The sequence below is a fragment of the Saccopteryx bilineata genome, chromosome 7 (assembly GCF_036850765.1).
Source record: "Saccopteryx bilineata isolate mSacBil1 chromosome 7, mSacBil1_pri_phased_curated, whole genome shotgun sequence".
NCBI lineage: Eukaryota > Metazoa > Chordata > Mammalia > Chiroptera > Emballonuridae > Saccopteryx > Saccopteryx bilineata.
In genome coordinates this window covers 23488507-23512803 of record NC_089496.1, presented here as the reverse complement: position 1 = coordinate 23512803, position 24297 = coordinate 23488507, and the positions used below count along the sequence as shown (strand labels likewise).

The following is a 24297-nucleotide window of genomic DNA, read 5'->3' as shown; positions in this document are numbered from 1 at the left end:
ATAGCGTTCAGGACCAGTGGGAGGAGAGGGATTCAGATGGAAGCACTGTGGTTGGAACTTGGAAGCCAGGGCCTGTGTGTGATGGTGGCACCGCCATTACAAAGGCCATGAACAGGATAGCTGGGATCTTAAAACATGGCCGTCGGGTACCACCAGATATTCATGAGTGATCCTTACCCTGAGTGACGTTCCTTTACCAAAGGGAAGATGTCTCGATTCCTTCCTTCTCCCTCACACTTAAAGAATATTGTGTTTCCTATAAAACAGTGATAATGGCAAATAAGACTGAAATGTAACCTGAGATAATTCATTGGTTAATCTGTATCTTTATTCTTTTAGGCCTCTTTTCCGTGGAAGTTCAGATGTGGATCAACTAGGGAAAATCCTGGAGTAAGTAATGACTATAATTTTACATCTGTGTCGTAGCATTGAAACATTAACAGTGACATTCCTCTGACGCTCATATAATAGTTTATCTCTTGTCTTCCCTACCCCAAGCTGCTGCTGCAGACAGTGTTACTGTTTGTGTGATGAGTGGGGACATGGTAGGTGTGCTGTTTGGTGCGGAGCCTGTCGTGCCGTGTAGCCTGACCGCTGTACTCTGGAATCTTGTATGTTGCTTGTGTGGACCTTGCTCCGCTCCTTTTCCTCTGCTTGGCTGAGCTCCTGATTGTTACTTCAGATGTGTTGTCTGCCTGGAGTCATTTCAGATGCATCCACCATCAGAGATGGCATGCTTGTTGGCCTGGTGCCCATCTTTGCCCGCTGGGCTTCCTGTCCCCGTTGAGTATTCTTTGGTCACCCCAGTTGGTTTTGCATTGTTTTCCTGGATGAAGAATAGTATGCTATGCAATCCATTTTTCTTTGGAGCACTGAGAACCCTGGGTTCTAATCCTATGTCCGTGACGACATAACTATGCAGTCTTTAACATACCCTAAAAAGAGCTTACACAGTGCCTAATACATAGTAAATGCTTTACATATGTTAGCTATTATCATAATTCATTATTAGTTGTTTAACTATTTTGTTCCTCAACTTCTTTACCTGAGAAATGAGACTTTGGGCTAAAATTCTCTTTAAGTTCCTTTCTGGTGCTCAGGTTCTTTGATTCCAGTTGTCTGTTAACATAGCTCCGTGATGACTTGCAGAGTTGCGTTCATGTCTGCATGTGGCCGTGGGGGGGGGGTGTGTGCTTCCATGTGTCTAGAATGTAAAAGGGGCTCTTCTTCCCACAAAGCATGCAGTACGGCATCCTTTTTGAGACCTGTGCTTTTGCCCAGTCCCATCAGGAGTGGGGTGGAGTAGGAAGAAGGTGGGAGTCGTAGAACCAAAAATAGCGCTGATCATTGGTCTGTGACACTTTATAGGAATCCCAGTGATTTTTTGATATTTGCAGTCTGTAAAACTGGGGAGAAGTACCCCTAAAGAAAATAATTCTAATTTAACCCTGTCTACTCAAGCATGACTGCTTAAAACAGTTGGAGTACAACTGGAACCTGACCTTGTTCTTTTCCATGGCTGGAAGCTGCTTCAGTGGCCATCTGTTAGTGTAGTGCCACTGCCGAGTGAGAGCGTGGTAGCTTTAAGGTTTGAAAGCATTTGCTAGTTTTATTATCTGGGGGCTGCTTGGGTCCAGGGCAACTGCACAATTGCTGCTTCTCCCGTTGACCACTCTGTAAGATGGATGGATTCAGGACAAAACTTGTTTCTGGGTGTCAGGTTCTTTGTCATTCAGTGATGAGCTTCCATCTACTCTTCCCCATCACTGCTGAATACATTCTGTGTGTGTGTGATCTTGAGGAGGGAACTGGGAAAGTCAGACATACCCCAGTGAGCCTCTGTTAAAAGGGAAGCTTGCCAGGCTTTGAAGTCCTTCCCCCGCGTTCCCTTACTGACACCACCAAGGGATGTGGTCCACCTCCAGCACTGGCGTCTGCAGTCTGGTCCACATTGTTGGTGCCCCTGAGTGCATGAAGCAGTGAGGTAGACCAGGATGAACCTTTGACAAGCATGTTTGACTAGCTTCCAAGGGAAAGCCGGTCCACTTCTGGCAAAGTCCTCGCCAGCAGAAAGCCGCCATAAAGTTCTGCATGTTTTGTGCCTTTAGATTTTACTTCTTGGTTTCTGGCATTGCTTCACCGAAATTATGTTCTATTTCCTCTGAATGCTTTTATTACTTTGGTGTAGAGGAAGGGACAATGCTGCACCCTAGTGTCACTCCTAAAGAACTTGAAAAAATGGTTTCTGTCCCCACCATCACTGCCATTTATAGGTTTTATGCTCTGTCATTCTTTCCAGTACAAATGTCAACTTTTAAAGCTTATATTCAGCTGTCCAAATACTGAAATTTGATGCAAGCACTTTTCAACGGACCTATCAGAATTTCACCACACTCACACATGGGCCGTAAAAGTTCATATAGCATTAAACTGAATTTTTTTTTAAGAAAGTTATATTCACATTCTCTTAAGGGAAAAAGAAATGTTTGTGTTTAGGGAGATTTATACTTTCAAAGAAGAGCAATTACTTTGAAAATGAAACTGAATGCTTTTAGCCTATGGCATTTTAGAGCATTTTTAGGAGCAGAGTCATGGTTAAATAGAAACAAAATATTGGATTTGGAATAAGGAGAACTGGGCTCACTCCAAGCTCTGTGGCTGATGTGTGACTTCAGCAGTTTATTTCATTCCTCTAATTCAGTTTCCTCATCTATAAAACAGAAATAATAATACTTGACTTACTTGTTATAGGAAGTTAATGGGGATCCAGCGGAGGTGCTAGATTTACAAACATTTTAAAAAGTTATTTATATAAGCAGTAATATAACATAATATAACATGATGTAAACATGTATCTAATTATATACCACACATACATATAGAGATACTGTTTTTCAGAGGGCTTTTGGCATTCAGTTGCCAGATTTAACTCAATATAAATTTATTAAAAGCTGCAAATAAAAAGATTTTAAATTATTACTAAGTGTTATAACCAATTTCTAGGTAACTCATGATGATATACAAGTATGTTGATTAAAAAAATGACTAAAAAAACTAAAAATGAATGAAAGGAAATGTTCTCTAATAAGCATTCTTTTCTGCCTCTGCCAGTGTCATTCTACCCAAAGGCATACACATTTATCTCCTTTGTTCAGTCATAGTGAGATTTCTTCTTCTTACTCTTAGTCTCAGTCTTGCTCTTAAACAAATTTGTAGCCTGACCAGCCAGTGGCACAGTGGATAGAGCATCGACCTGGGATGCTGAAGATCCAAGTTTGAAGTCCCGAGATTACCAGCTTGAGTGTGGGACTATAGACCTGACCCCATGGTCACTGGCTTGAGCCCAAAGGTCACTGGCTCAGCAGGAGCCCCTAATCAAGGCACGTATGAGAAAGCTAAAGTGCCCCAACTATGAGTTGATGATTCTCATCTCTCTCCCTTCCTGTCTGACACTCTCCCCCTCCCTCTCTCTCTCAAAAAAAAATGTATAGTGCTCTAGTTGATACTTCCATTCATTTGTCCCAGTAAATGCGTCACTGAGTCTCTGTTCATCTGCCTCAATAGCAGGGCTCTCCCAGCATGTCCTACCAAGGTGGGATTGTCTTTGCCCAGATACCCCAAGGTGGATGCGGTCTGAGATGGGTGTCTGCTTTTCCCAGGTGAGGTCCAGGACCTGGGCTCTTTTCAGTAAGGGAAGCAGAACAAGCCCTACAGAGACCCTGTGACATTTACCACCACATCTTCAGGAGAACATCCATCCTGGGCCTTAGTCCCAGCGAGGGCAGCCCAGCTGACCCCAGTGCAGGCAGGCCAGCAGCATTTCTGTCATTTAAGTCGTTTGGTCGATATTTCAGTAGTCATAGATTCTGTTCTCTAAACTCTAATATTTTAGTTCAGAATTAGTCTGTGTGAGCTGTAAGTTCTTGCATCCCTTGATTTTCTTTGTTCAAACCTACATACCACCTATGCATAACCTATAAATAATACCTACTTAATGTGTATTATGTTGTGTAAGGCCACCTACCTGTTAATATTTCTGAGGAACCTTAGTTATACATTAATAGAACTCAAGCAGTTCATATTTTAGGGTGGTAGTGATGCATTACCTACACATTTTAGATTAAAACATTATTTTCCTTTTATGATAATAATAAAGAGTAATGTATTGATATTGACAAGTACTGTGTCAGGCACTGTGCTATCCACTTTATATAGTTAATGCTAATCCCCGTAACAACCATAAATTATTATAGTTGCATAGAAGTTAAGTCATTTGTCCTTATCTACCCAGAAGTGGCAGGTGCAGAATTTGAACCCAGGTCTGCCTATTTCCAAAGCCTGTGCTGTTTTTATATTATTTGATGCTCTGTCCACATTTCTGATCCCAGAATGATTTTCAGAGAAAACATAAAGTGCAACGTGAATATCGGCGCGTTTATAACGAAGCACCACCACATAGGAATAACATTAGTCAGTGGGATAAGCAGTTGAAGGAAACCGGCAGTTTGGTGGAGAAACCCCGTTCTGGTAGGTCATCAGACAGTGACGAGTCTGTAGAGGCTATACGGGATAGCTACCTAAGGAGTACTAAAAAATCTGTGTGTGAGCCCACATCGAACTGCACTGAATAGGTATGAAACTGGGAGAGTTTTCCTTTTATTTGGTGCAGATTTCACATTTCTATCATCTTTTGTTGCTTTCCTGTGACCGGTCAAAAGTGCACCATGACTTTACAGACACACTGTACTTTCAAAGAAGAGCATAATAAAGACATATGAATTAATTTTGATATTAAATTATAAAATAATGTTTGCAAAACACAGTTCTAATATACCTTTAGCCTCTTTTTTTTCTTTGCCTGAATCTAATGTATATAATTACTGTTTGGGGAATTATTCTTACATTTAGAAATTATATTTAATGGGGTGACATTGATCAATAAGAATACATAGGTTTCCAAATTTTTGTGTTAGGAAATCATGTTACATGAGCCTCATAAAGCATGTCAATATGGAAATGTTTGATCAGAACACAAGAAGCACTCTTAGGCATAAAGGAAAATATTATATGCCCAAGTAGGTCTACTTTGAATATATAGGTCCTACTTTGTCAGTATGTCGGGGTCCATTGGTAATACAACATTTTCCATTTCTTTATTGCTTCTTACATTTACCATCTGCTTCCAGAGCAATCTCTTATCTCTTGCTCTGGAATTTTATAATTCTTCTGTGAGATTACCCTGGACTCCATGAGTACCGAATTCAACTGTACAGAGAGAAATGAGGATCCTGCCAGTCATACATGTGAGGGGCCCCGGGACTCTGTGTTCCTCGCGCCTTCCCCTTAGACTTGAGCTTTCTCTAGACTTTGGTGGGAAAACAGCTTCTGCATAGGAAGTAATGCTGGTACTCACACATGGTTCTGTTGCAGTGTGATTGGACTCCCGGGAGAAGAGGACTGGCCTAGAGATGTCGCCCTTCCCAGGCAGGCTTTTCACTCCAAATCTCCTCAGCCTATTGAGAACTTTGTAGCAGATATTGATGAACAAGGCAAAGACCTACTTCTGGTAAGTTCACGTGCTGCACAGTTGGTCTGCACTGTGCTGCTGAGAGACTGGCCCTGTCCCCTCTGGGTGGCGGGGACGTCACGCACCCCCGCACAAGGCAAGGCCACCACCTTTCTGCAGCTCTCATTTCCACACCTGCAGCCGCTGGCGGCTTTGATTCTGGGATGTCTTCAGTTCCTGTCAAAAGAGAGTCTGATACACATACTTTCAATTCTTCAACTTTGCATGTTCATTTGGATGTAGCTTTTGAAGCCTCTCCATTCATCTAGACTTGTGTGCCTAATAAGTATTGAATGTGTCGTGCACATATAAAATACCTCACTGAAATTAAGGACTTCAGTGTCCTGTTTGAGACTCAAATCATAATACTTGGCCTTTTATAGAATTTCCTGTACTCAGTGGCGAGAGCGATAGGTGAGTAAGGGGTGCGCCCGCTGGGCTACTCTTCGTATTTGGAATACAATGAGTGATGAGTATATCCTCCACCGCTGAATTAACTACCTTGACTATCTGGCCAAGAAAGTGCCCGTAGACCGGGAGGAGCACATGCTCCCATTCTGTCACTGTATTCTGAATCTCAGACACAGACCCAAGAGTTTAGAGGTCTTAGTAGGAGTGTTATGCTTCAGCTGTGTGTGGACACAGCCAGTGGTTGCCATGGTTGCACAGCCATGGATGTTCCCAGGAAACCTAACTCCATCTTCACCTGATGGCGGCTCATTTTCTGATGTGTAGGCAACAGTTCCCTCCACTGCCGAGTTATGGACAAGGACAGCTATATTTCCCTCCCCACTGTTATTTCTAAGACACTCACTAAGGCCCACATTTTTTGAAATAAATTAATTAGAAGGGAAACTATTCGCCTAGACAAAGGCTCACAATCTATACCCACTTGCTGACTCACCTACTATTTAGGAAACATTTTCCTTGGTTTCAAATAGCAGACATGGATTTGCATTACCTTAAGAAGAGGGGTTACCTGGAATGTTTCACGCGACCTGGATGTGGAAAGCCATTCAGTGCTGATGCTCCATCCTGGCCTGTGCCTCACCTGCTCTCAGCAACTCTGCTTTGCTCTGCCTTGCGACCCTTTTCTTTGCCTCGCTGCTTCTTCTCAGTTGTACTGTCTGCTCCCCTGGACGTTCACTGATCCCCAGACTCCGAACTTCAGCGAGCGTGTGTATTTTCTCAGCTCGAACCCGCACTGCTAGCATTTGCCCGTCTGAATTTCCTACATCATATGCCTAGAAGGAAGAATCTGGCCGACACACCTTACCTTTTCGCCAGGCTGTTGGTCCAGTGTGCCGTGCTAGGAAGGGGTGTGGGGACCGTGTGGATAAAGCATGGCCACTCCAGGCTCTCCTTCTCAGCAGGAGCTTTGAATGATAAGATATTCCTGCTGAGAAGAGGGTTCTGGACAGACAGTCACAGGGATGAACATTAGTAAGGACATATTTAACTCCATCAGCTACCAGATTATCCATAGTGACCCCAAATATCTCCTAGGTGCAACATCAGTAGGCATCCCCAAGAACTTAAAATGTAAAGAATATAGACAGTGTCACATCCGCATTTAGGGTGCTCCGCTAGCCGTGGTGGCTTTCAAAGCCAGACGATATACCAGTGCTAGATCGGAAGAGAAGCAGGAGAAAACAAGATAAGGGAACAAGGAACGTAGCAGAGAGAGAAGGAAGGAACACGTTGAGGAGTGAGAAGCAGAGCCGGTGGTGTCAGGGCGAGGAGAAACTGGAGCGTAAAGCACAACATGCGCAGGCACTCAGAGAAAGGGCAGCCCAAACCTCCAAGCCCAGAACCCCCAGGGGCTGCTGGAGGGGCACAGCTAGAACTGGAAAGCTGACCATAGGCCATTTGGTACGGGACAGGCCACTGAGCCCCCAGTACTTGTTGCCTCCATTGAAAAACATTTACTAAGGAAGAAAAATCAAAAGTGTTTTAGAAAGTTTGTATTATGTAAGAAACAATGAACATTTGAAAATTTAGCATGTTAAGAGTTATTCTTTATTTTTATCTGAAAAAAAGGTTAACTTTATATAGAGTCTCAGTTCATATATGTATGAGTGTGTGTGTGTGTGTGTGTGTATACATCGACATTTATAAATGCCCTTACATCATACAGTCGTGGGCAAAAACAGGTTTGTAGTTGTGATGACATTCATTTGAGTTAATAAAGCTATTGTAATAATCACAACCTGCATGTCTTTTTCCATACAAACAACTATAAACCTACTTTTACCCACCCCTGCACATAAGACAGTTTAGACAGGGGTCCCCAAACTTTTTACACAGGGCTCCAGTTCACTGTCCCTCAGACCGTTGGAGGGCCACCACATACAGTGCTCCTCTCACTGACCACCAATGAAAGAGGTGCCCCTTCTGGAAGTGCGGTGGGAGGCTGGATAAATGGCCTCAGGGGGCCGCATGCGGCCCGCGGGCCGTAGTTTGGAGACGCCTGGTTTAGGAGAAGAGAGTTCTTTTTAATAGCTATAGCTACACATCTTTCTAAGTGCTGCCCAGTGGTCATGGGTAACTTGAGAGGCTGAGCTCACTCCAGTCATGACGCTCTTGCTGAGAAGTTTGGAGTCTTGGCTATCTAACCACTTTCAGAGCCCAGGGCACATTTTTTTTATCCTTGTATTTAGTCTGTTTGGCTTCATAAAAATAACCAAGAAACACCTCACTAGCATATAACAGTAGGTGGGGTTTTTCTGTTTATGGGTCTGCAGACAGCAGAGACAGCTCTCCACCAACCTTCAGGTCAAGTGCAGGTCTTTTCCTTGAGCCTTATGCTAGGCCGGGCCTGGAGGCCTCAGCTCCCTGGAGCGTGTTTTCCTCGTGGTCCAAGGAGGATACTCCCAAACGAGCAAGCAAAAACAAAGGGTGCCCCTGAAGGCCGAGGCTTGGAGGCGCCACCCTGCTTCCTTGATCCACACTCCACTGACCAAAGCAAGTTACCTCGGCAAGGTCAACTTTAGTAGAGGCAAGAGTACTCCCATCATGGCGGGAAGGAAGGGAAGAAAGTTTCCCTGTAGTTCAACAGAGCTCCATAAAAGCAGAAACCCAAATTAAATGGAAGTGGTCTACATAGCCATGATAATGTTAAATCCTTAGATTGCACAGCAGATTCGAGTTCACAGACATGTCAGATACCCAGCTCACTCAGGGAACCCTGCATCATGAGGATGGACAAGCTGGTGCAGCTTCTCTCCTACTTGTGAGCTCCTGGGGCACAACGCTTGCCCACCCGGGCGTCATGCCCAGAGGTGTTGGTGGGAGGAGGGGGCGGGGATGCAAAGAATGGGGTGACCGGGGATTGGATTGGTAATGGAGCTGAGATTAGGGAAACTTTCTTTTTTTTAAGAGGTGTGAGAATTGGATTTTAATGATAAAGTTAAGATTTATCATTATTTACAAATAATATAATTACGCACACTTGACACACTCAAGAAAATCACCTGAAAAAGAATGACAAGCAACACTAAGGTAATTATGAACAAAGTAAATATTAAAAAATCATTAGCATTCCTATTAGGAAAGCTATAAGATTGCCAGTGTTGAGCTTACCTTTTTTTGACTTACAGAAATGACGATTTCATTTGTCTAACAAAAATAAATAACAACCACTGAGAAAAAATAATGTGTTAAAGGGGCCATATATGACAGTCACAGAAATGACAAACTGCCGCAGGATAAAATTAATATCCACAATCTATACAAATAAAACTTTCAAAAATTCTACGGACACAAAACAAAACTTTAATGGAAAAACACATTTTTTTCTTAGGAGGTTTCAATATCAATAAAGTTGTCTACCTCTTCCCAATTAATCTATAAATTTAACAATGTCGATGAAAGCACTAAAAGAATTTTTTTAGAAGTAGAAAAACTGATTTTAAAGTTCTTATTGGAAAACAAAGAAACAAATAAAAACCCTTCAAAGTAATAAACAAGAACCTTACTTTTAAAATAAAGGAGAACAGTGAGGGAAAGCCAGTCCAATAAGATAGAATAACACTGTAAAACTGTATACACCATATGTGTGGTGGTGGCTCAGTGGGTCAAGGTTCAGCCTGGAATGCTGAGGCCCCTGGTTTGAAACCCCTGTCTTGCCTGGTTAAAGAACATGTGAGAAGCAAATACTGTGAGTTGAAGCTTCCCACTCCTCCCCTTTCTTTTTTTTTTTTTATTGATTTTAATTTATTGTGTTTACATAGATTCTAGTGTTGCCCCAAATGCATCCCGCCTTCCCCGTATTCCCCTCAACATCCCTCTTGCCCCTCCATAGCGTCCTCCCCCCTTCCCTTCAGGTTTATCCCATCTTATCATCCCCTTTCCCTCTGTCCTCTTTTCCTCTGGTCCCTTTGATCCCTCCTCTGTCTCTATTCTGTTCCTCAGTTCACATTGTTCATTGGATTCCTCAGATGAATGAGGTCATATAATATTTTTCTTTTTCTGCCTAGTTTATTTCACTTAACATAATAGTCTCCAGGTTCATCCGTGTTGTTGCAAAAGGTAAGATTTTCTTATTTTTCATGGCCACATAGTATTCCATTGTATATGTGTACCACAGCTTTTTAATCCACTCGTCCACTGATGGACACTTGGGCTGTTTTAGGGAAACTTTCTAATTGGTTATGGACCGGCAGTTTGGGAATGGAGACTGCTGTCCCATGGTTTCGCCTTCTTCTCCTCTCACCCTCTACCTGCACTTGAGTTGACAGCCTGTAATAGAGTTTAGTGATTTTAATTTAATCTAATGGATTCCTTATAGGGTGCTGCTAGCCAGTATGGCACCTTAGTGTTGTTTTGTTTTATTTTGGATTTTAGGAATTTGTCAGAAACTGCTGTTTTGGTTTGCAGAATAGTTCGGTCATTACCCTTTACACCTGAACAACGCCCGCCATTCCCTGCTCATTGACAAACTTTGGCGAAGAGTTCAAAGTTAGGGTGAAGTCCCTGAATATAGATAGCACTGTTTGCTAGCATTAGAAAAATCACTACCTAAATAAAGTTAAACATACTACAATAATAATAATAATATATTTTAAAGGACCTGGATGGGTTGCAGAGAAATCCTGGGTAGTAAAAGTCTACAGGCAAACCAAAAGGTGTCGCCTTTTCATGAGGGGCAGTTTATACATTAAGGACACATATATTCCTAACCACGTGGTGGCTCAGTGGATAGAGCGTTGGACTGGGACACAGAGGACCCAGGTTCGAAACCCCAAGGTCACCAGCTTGAGCGGGGGCTCATCCGGCTTTAGCACGGGCTTACCAGCTTGAGCGTGGAGTCACTGGCTTGAGCATAGGATCATAGACATGACCCCACAGTCACTGGCTCAGGTGGAGCCAGTGAGGGCACATATGAGAAAGCAATCAATGGAAACAAAGGTGCCACAATGAAGAACTGATAATTCTCATCTCTCTCCCGTCCTGTCTGTCCCTCTCTCATGTCTCGGATTCTGTCAAAAAAAATAAAATAAAGGACACATATAAGAGGAGTACTGATGGCCCTGGCCAGTTGGCTCAGTAGATAGAGCATCAGCCCAGAGTATAGATAATCCTAGGTTTGATTCCCGATAAGGGCACACAAGAGAAGCGACCATCTACTTCTTACCGACTCCCTCTCCCCCTTCTCTCCCTCTCCCCCTTCTCTCCCTCTTCCCCCTCTCTCCTTCTTCCCCTCCTGTAGCCAGTGGCTCAATTGGTTTGAGCACCCGTTGGTCCAAGCGTCAGCTTCAGGTGCTAAGGATAGCTTGGTTGATTCAAGGATCGGCCCAGACAGGGGTTGCTGGGTGGATGCCAGTTGGGGTGCATGCGGCAGTCTGTCTCACTATCTCCCCTCCTGTCACTAAAAAAAAGAAAAAAGATAAGAAAAACAGCCTGACCTGTGTGGCGCAGTGGATAAAGCGTGGACTTGGAATGCCTAGGTGGCCGGTTCGAGACCCCGGGCTTGCCTGGTCAAGGCACATATGGGACTTGATGCTTCCTGCTCCTCCCCTCTTCTCTCTCTCAGTCTCTTCTCTCTAAAAAATGAATAAATAAAAAAATCTTTAAAAAAATAAAATAAAATAAAAAGATGAGTACTGTCTACAGTTTATTTAGTGTCCCTTGAAATGGATATCAGTATTAACCAGCGTAATTTATGGCAGTGAAGATGTGTAACTATGAGCACATTGAGCTTTTTTTTTTTATTAACATTTTTATTTACTGATTTGAGAGAGAGAAAGGGAAAGAAGAGAAAGGGAAATACTGATTTATTTTTCCATGTAGTTATGCACTCACTGGTTGATTCTCGTATGTGCCCTGACCAGAGGTCAAACCCTCAACCTTGGTGTATCAGGACAACACTAACCAACTGAGAGAGCTACCTGGCCAGGGCCATATGAGCACGTTTTTTAAATGTCACTTCTTTTTTCTTTATCACAGAAGTGCTTGACATTTAATCCAGCCAAAAGAATATCTGCCTACGGTGCCCTGTCTCACCCATACTTCCACGACCTGGAGAGGTGCAAGGAGAACCTGGATTCCCACCTGCCGCCTGGCCAGAACAGCTCGGAGATGAATACGGCCTGAGCTCTCAGCCGCTGCCTTGAGCTGTCCCCTGGAGAGCCCCGTGGGCAGGGGCGGTCTCCCTGAGGAAGCCCTGCAGAGCTGCTTGAAGACCCCTGGCCGGAGACTCTCCGGCTGCCTCTTCTGCATAGGCTCTGCTTCTCCAAGGAAACCGGCTAGTTTACCGTTTGAAATCAATGCAAAAGCGATTGCAGCTTTATGTTCATTCGTCTGTCTGTCTGTTTCAAAAAAAAAAAAAAAACCCTGGAAAAATTCCAGAAGAGAAGCTGCTAGGCAATTGTGCTGCCATTTCACTTTTCTGACCTTGAATGCTGCCAGTGTAGTGAGCAACCGGGCACAGCCGAGTTATGCTGTAATCTCTCTGCAGCTGCCCAAACCTGATTTGGTACTTTGTAGTGAGCATGGGTGCGTGAGCGAGTGTGTGTGTGATTCTTGATCTCTTAAAGTGTTACTTTCTGTCAACAACAACAACTGACTTTTGGAGATTCCAAGTGACCCATAAATAGCAAGCGCCTGTTGCCCAAAGGTGATTCACCAGAATGAGCTTCTCAAATTAGAAAGTTGAGCCTGGGTCCTTAGAATTTCTTTTCTGGCCAAAAGTAGTAAATGTGTTAGTAGTAAAAACTATCTAGATGAAGTTTTATAAACACAGCAAAGAGGAAAAGAAATTCTAGTATCTTTTAAGAGACCTATTTTTTAAAGCACCCATCCTATTTACTCTTCAGAAAGCTGAATTTACTCATTCTAAATCAATGTTAACCTGTATCATATGCTTTATTGTATCTTTTGGGAAAAAAAATCTCTTTCTTACTTGCTATAGATTTAGGGAGTTTACCTCAAATAGGTAAAATTGTCCAAAAAGTAGAAGAAGCCTTAATTTCTTGGTTTGGAATGGATTTCCTTATTGTTTTTGTTGTTGTTGTTTTGTTTTTTTATTTTAGGAAGTTGTCAGAAACTGTTTCCTGGTTTGGTTCGGAGAGTAGGTCTCTGACTAGAGACAAAACTGCCATTCGATTTCTCCCCACCTATTTACACTGTACTTTTTCTACAATGCACTGCCTTATTTGCAAAATATCCAATTTATCTATCCTACAGTGCCTCTAATATACATTACTGCCATTCCATAACTAATAACAGATTGCTTAAGATGTTTGCATGCACTTTCTTTCTTTTAGTGAACCTTTCGTGGATAGAGTCAGATTATGGCTTGTGTCTCCAATTCCACAATCCTGACAGGGTTCCCTATGTTCTCGCTCCAATTCAGTCTTCCTGCCTGGCATTCACTGTTGCTACCTAGGCAGCGAGTAGAAGACTGGTTCTTCTCTATCTCCCGCACATAGATTGCTTTAAGCTGTTACCTAGTGTTTTTGTGTTTTTATTGACTACATTGGCAGTGTAGTATCTGAGGGAATATCTTTACCTATTTTTAGAAGTGAATATTTACTCTGTAAACAGTCTTTTCCCCTCCCCAGGCTGTGCTCGTTTCCAGGGCCCTGTGCACACGCCCGCCCTCCGCAGAGCCAGCCTGACCTGGGCATTGTGAACAGCTTTACTCTCCTTCGTGCCATTTCTTTTGTAGTGCTTTATATTTCATACCGTCTCTGCCTTACCTGTGCTTAGAGCTCATGGGGCTCTAATAACTGAGAGACACAGAGATTAGGTATGTTTAGGGAATTTTAGCTACCTTTGCCTTCTGGCTCATGTTTTGACTTTATGAAAGAGTTAAGCTTCATGTTTAAGGTTAGAATTTTCAAAGAGTGGACATTGCTTCACTCAGTAGAAAAAGTTCCTAGTGATATTTATGCATAGTCAAGCCTTCCTAAAGTATTCACAGCTTAGTATTGTGTATGACTATCTTGAACCAGAGAAAAATTAGGGGAGCTTTCTTCTTAAGAACTTTTTGAATCAGGAACCATTTGTTTTCAATACATATATTGTTTAACATTGTTCTGATTCAGTAACTTGAAGAGCAGGATATTTCTCTTTTTTTATTTTACTTTTCTCTTCTCCCAGAAGTTGGACTAATTACACTAATACAGTTAGCGTAGAGAGCTAAGTGTTGCAGACAAGAAAGGGGATATTTTGGAAAGGAACCTCAGAGGGTGATTTGATCATGAACAGAGCAGGGACATTTTTCTAAAGCAAGCTACAGATGAGACGATGGGCCTTAAGAATGTGTGTCACTTTCTCCATTGTGACGTTATGTTCTGTCATCACTGGAAATGCTTGAGATATAATGAGCCCAGAGCACTTCGCAAGGTGTTCTTACCATCTCCCTCTGGAAACATGAGTCCTGCCTGTCCATAGATTGGGGGCAAAATACAAAAACACTTTAGCTGGGACCTAGAAAGTGAATTTTAACACTCACCGCACTGATTCGTCATGAGCTTTTCGGTAGTATCCATGCTGAGAGTGAATATAACTTGAGTTTTTGCTTTTGCAAAAAGTTTCATAAGCTTGCTCAAGAAAATGCAGCTGATCTAAACTGGAATTGCTTTAGCATTCTTTAGAATTTTGAACAAGAGCTCAACTTTTATTTCTAGCACATGCTTTGGTTTCATTTCTCATTAGTGTTTATAAAAACTTAAAGCACCAACATTTTGGTATTAGATAATACTTGACACATTATCCTCTGAGAGGCAGAATGAGAGGTCATTTCAGCCTCTCTGAACTTAAGAGTCTGTCGCCAGGTCTTCCATGGTTGTGGTTGTGACGCTCGAGTGATTCGTCTCTTGTTTTATGTCATCTACTTCAGGCTCACCGCTTGTGAAATCCGGATCCCACACAAGCACACTGGCCCCGAGGGCTCTTTGAAGCATAGAGGAGAATGCAAACTTACTGAATACAGCTTATTCTTCTGTGACGTATGTTTTCACACACCTTTGCCAAAGGCTAGGCAGTGATTAGCTAAAAAGGTCAGGCTGCCTCAGAATTATACTGAAGCAAATTGCAGCAGTAAAAATACGGCAACAGATTTGAAATCACATTTGAATGTCTTTCTAGAATTGGTCTGTAAATGGGCATGACCCTTTCTATCTGATGTTTTGTCCTGGTGGTGCAGACATTGTGGAACTATTGTGCAGGGTGGAACTGGGGAAACCTACATTTAAAAAGAGTAAAGGAGAGCCCTAGCTGGATGACTCAGTGGATAAAGCATTATCCAGCTCGCCTAGGTCGCAGGTTCAATCCTGACCAGGGCACATAGGAGAAGCAATGAGTGAGTGCACAACTAAGTGGAATGGCGAGTTGATGTCTCTCTCTCTCTCTCTCTCTCTCTCTCTCTCTCTCTTTCTGTCTCTCAAATCAATGGGGGAAGAATTTAAAAAGAGTAAAGGAGAAACCTGCCCACTTAGGCACCATAGCTATTGCATGGCAAAGGGTAATGAAAACCTAACCTTCTAACCTTATATATACAACTTCGAGGAGCTTGTGAGAATCCGGTGCGTTGGGGCGCCCACTTCATCTTCATCTCTACTTTGAAGTGGTTGTGAACTCAAGGAGCAGAGAACCTGTTTTGGAAGAAAGCTCCTGCCCATTTCACCCCCTGTATTCTCACGATTTTCTCTCAGGAAACACACAGTGAATGGCAGGCATTTCATTTAGCCCTGGGTGACTTAATAAAAGTAGTTCAAAATATTCACCTAAAAATAGAATCTCAGCCTTTCAGTTTTAAGTAAAAATGAAAATTTCAGGATGTTAATGTCTTAAAAGAAAATGTGCGCCTCTTAACAGAAAAATTTATAGTTTGTAGGATGTGGTATTGTTCATAATGATGAGAAAAAACTTAAATTATATCAAATACTTTGAATCTTCTTTTTTTAATGTTTATTGGTTTGAGAGAGAGAAGAAGGGAAAGAGGGGAAAGAGACAGGAACACTGATTCATCCCTACATGTGCCCTGACTGGGAATTGAACCAGCAACCTCTGCGCTTCGGGCTGATGCTCTACCAACCGAGTTATCCAGCCAGGGCCAAACATTTTAAATCTTAAATTATGTATTCAAATCAAGCTTTTAACTAATTATAGCTGCTTAAAAGTTGTGACTAACAGTCAGTAATGGCAATTCTCATTCCATTATGGAAATTAAATCATGAAAGCTTCATAATATAAATATATTATCACCAAGAATTGCTTCTTTTAAGTGACAACTTGACTATTTTTATGATAAGCACATGAGACTGGCTCCCATTTTCCAAAAGCAGGCTTTTGTTGCATACTTGGATCCAAGAAAGAATAATGTTAAAAGTTAATATGTCCCTATAATTACTTAATTGGATTAGTATAGAGACCATAGAATATTTACTTTGGAAAGAAAATATTGAAATATAAGTTCTTAGATATTGATAGAAATCAAAAGAATGCATGTTTTTTTTATGACACAAAAATAATGTATTTTATAAAAATAAAGATGTTATCTGATTTCTAAATCTTTAAAAATCATAAAACAGCAGGCAATCAATACAGGAAATTCTAGAGAAAATGACGGTATTCAGAGAGGACTATTTCCAAGCTAAATCTATTTTGAGGGATATATATTTTACTAACAAATATATTGTATTGAAGTCATCTGGCAACTGTAAACTTGGTGTGTTCAAACCAAATTTTATGGAGAAGCCACTCCAAAGAGTTGAGCCGAGGAAACTAAACTATCTGTATTCCTTTCTCGATTCATAGAAAGAAGCAGCCACATAAAGCCGTATTTGTATGCAACCCTAAGAATGTCCGTTTAAAAAAAAAAAAAGGAAATTTTAAAAAGGCTCGTGTTCCCTATGCCACCAGGATTTTAAAAAATTTGTGAAATCCAAATAATTTATCATGTGTGTGTGCATTCAGAGCAATCAGATATATGATTAGGAAGATAACCTGACCTGTGGTGGCGCAGTGGGCAAAATGTCCACCTGGAACGCTGAGGTCACCGGTTTGAAACCCTGGGCTTGCCTGGTCTAGGTACATATGGGAGTTAATGCTTCTTCCTGCTCCTCCCCCCTTCTCTCTTCTCTCTCTCTACCTCTCTCTCTCTCTCTCTCTCTCTCTCCTGTCTAAAATGAATAAATAAAATCTTAAGAGAAAAAAAGACAATAGCTACATATTCCTTCTCCACACTGGAAAAGCTTAAGGCTACCAAAAACTGGCATGCTATGTAAGTCCTCAGAGAATTAATAATGGTGTTTTCCTCAAAAGCATGGAAAAAATAGCATTTTAATTTCTTATCAATGCAGTTTTTAGCCTCCTTTTTTCACATACCTATATCTCAAGCATTTCTAACAGGTACTTTCTCAAAAAATAAACCAAAAATATTCTTTTGGCCTCTTCTATCTTCTGACCTTTGTAAACAACAACAAAAAAAGAAAGGTTCTGGTTTTTATCTTTTTCCTCAGTTGTTTGGGGATTTTTCTTTCAGTGAAGTGCAAGTGGCCTTTTCAAAATGAGTCCTATTTCTCAGCAGTCCCAGAGAGTTAATTTAGATAAATGAATGGACTTCTATCCATATACTTGTTTCCTTTATATTGGTGCTCTGACCTTCAAGAAGAAAACAAGATCCACCTGAAAATAAATACAGGATTTTTTCAAGCATCTATTTAAAGTCTATTACAGCAATTAGAAGTTAATATGGTAGGAAAAAGAGGTTTTAAAAGTCTGTTTTAAAATTCACACTGTCTTAAGAGATGAGCTTTCTTGTTTTATTCCAGTATATTCCACAAGGTGGTGCTGTCAATGTGGGGGGTGGGAATCAGAGCAAGGCTTAAAGTATACCTGAAGACTTCTAAGTTTATTGTTCCACACATAGTTAACGCTTGGCTAGCACTTGTGTTTCAGGGTGGCTAATAGTCTTCATACTGTTCTGTAACTTAGATATTTTAGTTGTTAGCTAAGTTCTGAAGGATTGTCTACAATTAAATTGTTCTCAAAGATGGATAATAGTCTCATTTTGATGATTTAACGTAGTTAACTCTTGGCTAGCACTTGTGTTTCAGGGTGGCTAATAGTCTTCATACTGTTCTGTAACTTAGGTATTTTAGTTGTTAGCTAGGTTCTAAAGGATTGTCTACAGTTAAATTGTTCTCAAAGACGGATAATAGTCTCATTTCGATGATTTAAATGCATAAAGTCTAGGCCATGATTTATTTAAGAAATATTATTTTGAGGTACCTGATTACCTCACTTTCTCTAGGTGCAGAAGTTTCAAAGATGGAAAGGCCAATTACTAAAGAGACAACACTCAGTTTTGTGAGGAGTGTGAAACTCCAGTGCCTCCAGCCCAGTGCTCCAGGCCCATCGGCTGCCATCACACTCCCCCCGTTCCCTACTATGGCAGCCTTCAGACATTGAATTTTTAATTCTTATTTAAAAATCAGATGAACAAAATAAGGAACATATCAGTTATTAAAATAGCAAAACTGTTTTTTTAAAGAATTGACTATGCTGAAATATAACCCTGAAAAAAACCTGGTAATTTTTACAATTGTATAATCACAGGTGTAAATTCACAAGAAATTATAATTTTTTAAATTTTTGTCTAAACATGAGAGCATAATAATTTAGGGCTATATGTACATGTCTTTAATTCCTCCATTTGTGAAGTTCTTGGCAACTTTAGTATAGATATAACTATCCATATACTCATGTTATAATTCCCAAGTCTTCTCCGAGACCCATTAATCCCCAGATTTTAGTTAGTGTTAGCACTTTGCTCAGTAGTGTCACCGAAATTTAGAAAGAAAGAAATTCCAGTATTTTTCAGCGTGTCCTTAGTACAACATAACAGAAGGCAGCTTAGTCCTAATGAGGGACAGAAACTCAATAGTGCCTTAACTTTCCTAAAGAGCCAGCAAGTCTCAGTGATTGCTGCTGAGTCACAAAATACCGCACACACTAAGGGCTGCCAAAACCTTTTGAGATATCGTCATTCTCATCCCTCTCCTTAAACATGTCCCACCGAAGTCGGTGATAAGTGAAAGCTGTGTCTATTTGCTTGTATTCAAAACTTCCCTCCTGCTGGGAAAACTTCCAAAGCTCCGCACTGCCACCCCTCCCCTCGGCAGTAGGGTGGCAGTGGGCAGGGCTGGCTGGGACCTGCCCACCGCTCACCTGGTAGTGCTGAAATGTGCGACCCGGCAGGAAACTGCCCGAGGTCCACGTTCCCTGCTGCTGTCTCAGAGGCATCTGTTCCGCAATCTTCGGACGTAAATTGTCCCTAGACGCAAACGGGTGTTCTCTGTGCGTCAATGAGTACAACCCAATTCTCCAAAATTTCAGGTAATAAAGAGATGCCGCTCTGTATGAGGCCGCCTATCAGGTATCTCTCAAGGTCTAAGCTCGTTTTTTTTTGTTTGTTTGTTTGTTTGTTTGTTTGATTTTAAAGGAAGATGTATAATCACAGGAAAGATTTTTTTATTTTTTTATTTTCTATTCATTCTACATATATGATGGCAAAAGATGTGCCTGGAAAAATTTTGTTGTGAAAATGTGTTTTATTTTCTGCATCATCCTCCGTTGGCAAAAGCTCCTAACTCTTTTATTCTTAATTTTTTTTCTTTCTTTTTCTTTGTCAAGTAATGAAAGGTATGTAAGCAAATGATCTAGTGTACTAAGGGATTTTCCTGTTTAGAGGAACTTTTGTGTGAATTGATTTGTTAAGCAAATAACAAATGTAGGTTATCTTAAAGGGGGCACATAACTGTACATATAACTACTAAGAACTATGACTAGCACTAATCAGCAAGCATAGAGCAACACAGTTATTTAATTTCTAGCTCTGTCGTTTCTAGCCAAATTCCGTTCATGCATTTAGGTTACAGTCCTGAAGATACCCTTTATACCCTCACTTGAAAGTTTCTAATTTTGTTTTATGACATGCAGTAATATCTATTAGCTAGCAATAGCTCTATGCTCATCAGCAACTCTGAATTTGACCTTGAAATCCTGAATAATGAAAACATATTCCAATAATAATACATTTCTGGAACCCCCCCCCCTAGTGTACTATATATTTTCTCATTTTGGTCCTGTGTTTGCAACAATGTATATGTGACTATTATAGTTCTTGACTTAGTTTGCATTCATTTATTTTGCTATAACAAGTAATAAATACATTAGTTAGTACATGGAATGAATAGCATCAATTACCCTTAGGATCAGCACTTAAGGGGGGGAATATCTACTTCAAGTTTTCTACATTTGCATAAATTATTTCTATTATATTCATTTATATTATTTATTTCTGTATTACACTAGTCCTGTGAAAATGTAACTGAAACCAAACCGCATTAGGATATGCATTTAAAACACATTATCACGGTCTTGACGGAGCTAAGAAAATAAAAATTAGACTAAGCCCCCAAATAAGCTTCATGCCTCTTAACATAATGGTAAAATTTAAGTCTATAGATAGTTTTTGTGTCTAAGTGTTTTAGTTATTATATAAAGGAGTTAAAGCAAAGGACTTTGTAGTTGTTCTTTTATCAAATATATAATGTAGTGTGAACATATAGCAAAGATAAAAACTACAAGTAGAAAAGCATCCGATACTGCCTTAATTTAGGAGCTCTGCCAGCTGATTATCAGAGCAGATGCCAAGGAGAGACAGTAGATGCCTGGGCAGTGCCTCTTGTCTGGCCTTGAGAAGCTCCCCCTTGTGACTTAGAGCCCTGGTGGTGTGTGCAGTAGTGGGAACAGGTAGTACTATCAAAAGGAGAGCAGTGTGAGAGTTTTCTGTAGTAGCAGAACTGTCAGCTTGTGCCTTGAAGCTTCCAGAACGTGTTAGATAGAGAGGTCCAAGTTTCCATGCTTGACACAACTTGGTTTTGTACAGAAGCAATCTAGTCTGCTAATAAAAATGAGGATTGTGTGTACAGTAATCAACAAGGGGATTTTAGCCAACAGTGCCCGACAGGCTCAGAGCTTGTTGCATTTCTGGTATTTTAAGTTTTGATTTGAAGGTAAAATGGCAAGTGTTTGGTCTAGAAGAGCAGTATGTGTTAAGAAAAGCACAGTATCGGTTCCTGTTAGAGTGCAGGTTAGAACTAGAGGGTTACAGAGGGTTATCGTTTCTGAGATGTGTAAAGTGTCTTAGTGTTTCTGCATTCCCATAGGGCCCAGTTAAAACTTTCTTTCAGGTTTCAGCAAGGACGTCATACCCAGTGAGCCTTTCTTTTTTGACTTATGATAGAAAATGTGCTGAGAGTAGAAAAATATCTTAATTTGGACACTTGATGTGTTGATTTCTGTGTTTGAAGTCACAGTTCCAGAGATGTAGGGATTGTGCACTTGCATATCGGTTACTGATCTAGACTGTGCACCAGCCCAGCAGAAGTCACCCATCCCCTGCAACCCCTCCTCCCACCCTCTGAAGTGCTCCCTGCTCCCATCCTGGCTAGTCCCTCTGGTGCTCTACACCCTCCTCTGCTGCTCTTTGGTGTCAGGGACATAATGAGAGATACTTTCGGCATCACGGGTGTGCTCAGGCTTGGCCACCGTCATGAAGAGAAGGTTTCCGGTGCTGGGCACACAGTGTGCTCACAACAGCGATCAGGTGCCCCTTAGCATCTTTGTATATACCTTGATTTTTTTAAACAAGTTATTCTACAGAGCATTCAGTTTGGGCAGTGATAGAAAGAGAAAACTAACCCAGAATACAAACCACATTTTAGGCTGCTGTTTTCTACCCATTTACAGGCTATACTTTTACTGTATTTCTTCATACTTGAAACTCATTCTGCTATTTTAATATCAGGGTACAGACTTACAAGGGTGCATGTTCCTTAAAGGTGCAAAACCTCTCTCATTCCGTTTGCTCATGTTGCTACAGAGTGCTGTTTGGGTGCTTTGGGTTCCACAGGTTTAAGAAGCAGTGTGGAAATTTACTGCCTGGAACACAGTCTTACAAACATGTTGGCAGATGGTTTGTTGCTAGATATGGCTCTGCTCTTTTCTCTGTACACAAGATTGAGAATTAGCACACTGGCCTGACAGGTTCGCCAGGGGATCTCTCCCACAGGGTACAGAAACCCTGCGCTCTCCAAGTCCTAGTGCGGCTGCAGTGCTAAACAGGGAGTCTTCCCACGTACCCCGACCATTTAGTCCTGAAAGAAAAATGTCCTGGGGTGTAGACAGGACTGTCTTGCTCTAGTGACCATTCCTCCATTCCATACAGAAAAACCTCCTGAGCCCCACCCCAACAAAGGACATTAAGTTTATCTGTAAAATTATCTTCTTCAGAGCACCCTGAGCTGAATAATGTTGCTTCCTTCCCTAACGGTAGATGAAAACACAGGCCAGTTAATCTAGACTTCCCCCCTGAAGAAGAAAATTAAAAAGTAGGTATTTGTGTAGTGTAAAACATTTCAATCAGTGACCTCCAAAACTTACATTAAATACCCCATCACTAGCAGTCTGTTTTTAAAAGGAGCTCAAGTAAAGGATTTTTATGACCCCAAGTTCCTGAGGTCAGAGGTAGCCATTCTAGCATGTGCTTGTACTTGGAGGGCGAGAACTGCCGATAGTCTCCACTGCAGTGGCAAAGGTAACATGTCAGAAAATTCAGAGGGTTACAGATCAATAATCCTTTGGAAACTGGATGTCTTACTGGGTGCTAGAATGCAAATTTAGGTATTTATTGTCAAATAATGGAAAATTTATTGTTTTGTTAAGAATTGGTGCTTAATTCTTAACTGTCCAGGTCATTGTTTTCACATGCACAAGTTAAACCGAAACAAAAGAAAATGTTTTGTATATTTGTCATGCTTTTTGTATTCTTACAGTAAGAATATTGGTAGCAAATAAAAATAATAAAAACAGCAATTTAAACTGCTTTCTTGGAGATGAATTACTTGTCCTAGTTTTTCTGTTTACTATTAATGTCAAGTGAATATAATTGCCAGAAGTAAAGTAATATGTGATAACATAAGTTTTAGCAGAATATGTTTTAAAGAGGCTACTTTTCAAGCTTCAAATGTCTTTAAAAAGTAAATAGCGCCTAGCGTGCGGAGGACCCGGGTTCGATTCCCGGCCAGGGCACATAGGAGAAGCGCCCATTTGCTTCTCCACCCCTCCGCCGCGCCTTCCTCTCTGTCTCTCTCTTCCCCTCCCGCAGCCAAGGCTCCACTGGAGCAAAGATGGCCCGGGCGCTGGGGATGGCTCTGTGGCCTCTGCCCCAGGCGCTAGAGTGGCTCTGGTCACAACATGGCGACGCCCAGGATGGGCAGAGCATCCCCCCTGGTGGGCAGAGCGTCGCCCCCTGGTGGGCGTGCCGGGTGGATCCCGGTTGGGCGCATGCGGGAGTCTGTCTGACTGTCCCCGTTTCCAGCTTCAGAAAAATGCAAAAAAAAAAAAAGTAAATAGCTCCCTGAATTTAGAGCTTCAATAGCAGATATCGAATAGGCTTTTATGAGTTGACCCTACTAACCACTGAAGACTCAAAATGAGTAAGGCATGGGCAGTCCTGAGCTTACAGAGCCTGTGAAGGGTTTGTGGAACCAGTTGCTGATCACCTGGACATGAGCCAGGATTCCTATCAGAAATGATGCTTGAGCAGACTCCCAAAAACAAGTCCACGTCTGCCGGTCCTACCAGAGAAACTACGTTGTGAGCACAGAGGCACACGGTCCTGAAAGGGCGGCGGCAGGACTGGAGACGCCCCCCCGGGAAGCAGTAGCCGGCAGATGTCTGGATCATAACCCAGAGAGAAAAGTGTAATCTGACAGCGTGGTCTGGGACATACACACGGGCACGCGTGGCCATGTATCAGGAACTTGGATTTCACAGAATGCTGCCTTGTCCCACATGTGTTCTCTTTTCTGTTTTATTGTCTCCACTCTTTGAAAATACTGGTGGCAACCCACCAAACTGATTTCACAACCCCACTAAGAGACCCATGACTTAATGTTTGAAAACAATTAGTAAAGGTGGGGGCGGTGTATGAAGGAGTCCAGAAGGGATGTCCGGAAGGGTTCCATGTGCCGTATAAAGGAGTGTGGGACCACTGAAGGGTTTTAAGAGGGCGATCATTTCTGTTTATTTTGGCCCATTTTTGTTCAGCCACATATATCCCAGGTGCAGACAGACCAAGCAGTTCCTGGATTCCACACCACACTAATAGTTGCTGTCTGATACATGCATCCCCCCCCCCCCTTTGTGTACAA

At 41.6% G+C, this 24297-nt stretch overlaps 1 protein-coding gene across 4 annotated transcripts in view; it reads left to right on the top strand.

Moving 5' to 3' along the window:
• The window catches only part of CDK6 (cyclin dependent kinase 6), a 254199-nt gene extending 231217 nt beyond the window's left edge, over positions 1–22982 (top strand). For all 4 annotated transcript variants that reach the window (XM_066240301.1, XM_066240303.1, XM_066240302.1 and 1 more), the window contains exons 6-8: positions 340–390; positions 5431–5566; positions 12014–22982. In XM_066240301.1, the coding sequence (XP_066096398.1) occupies positions 340–390; positions 5431–5566; positions 12014–12160 (334 nt within the window). In that variant the 3' untranslated portion in view covers positions 12161–22982. The remainder of the gene's footprint in view (positions 1–339; positions 391–5430; positions 5567–12013) is intronic.
• The last annotated feature ends 1315 nt before the right edge of the window (positions 22983–24297 follow it).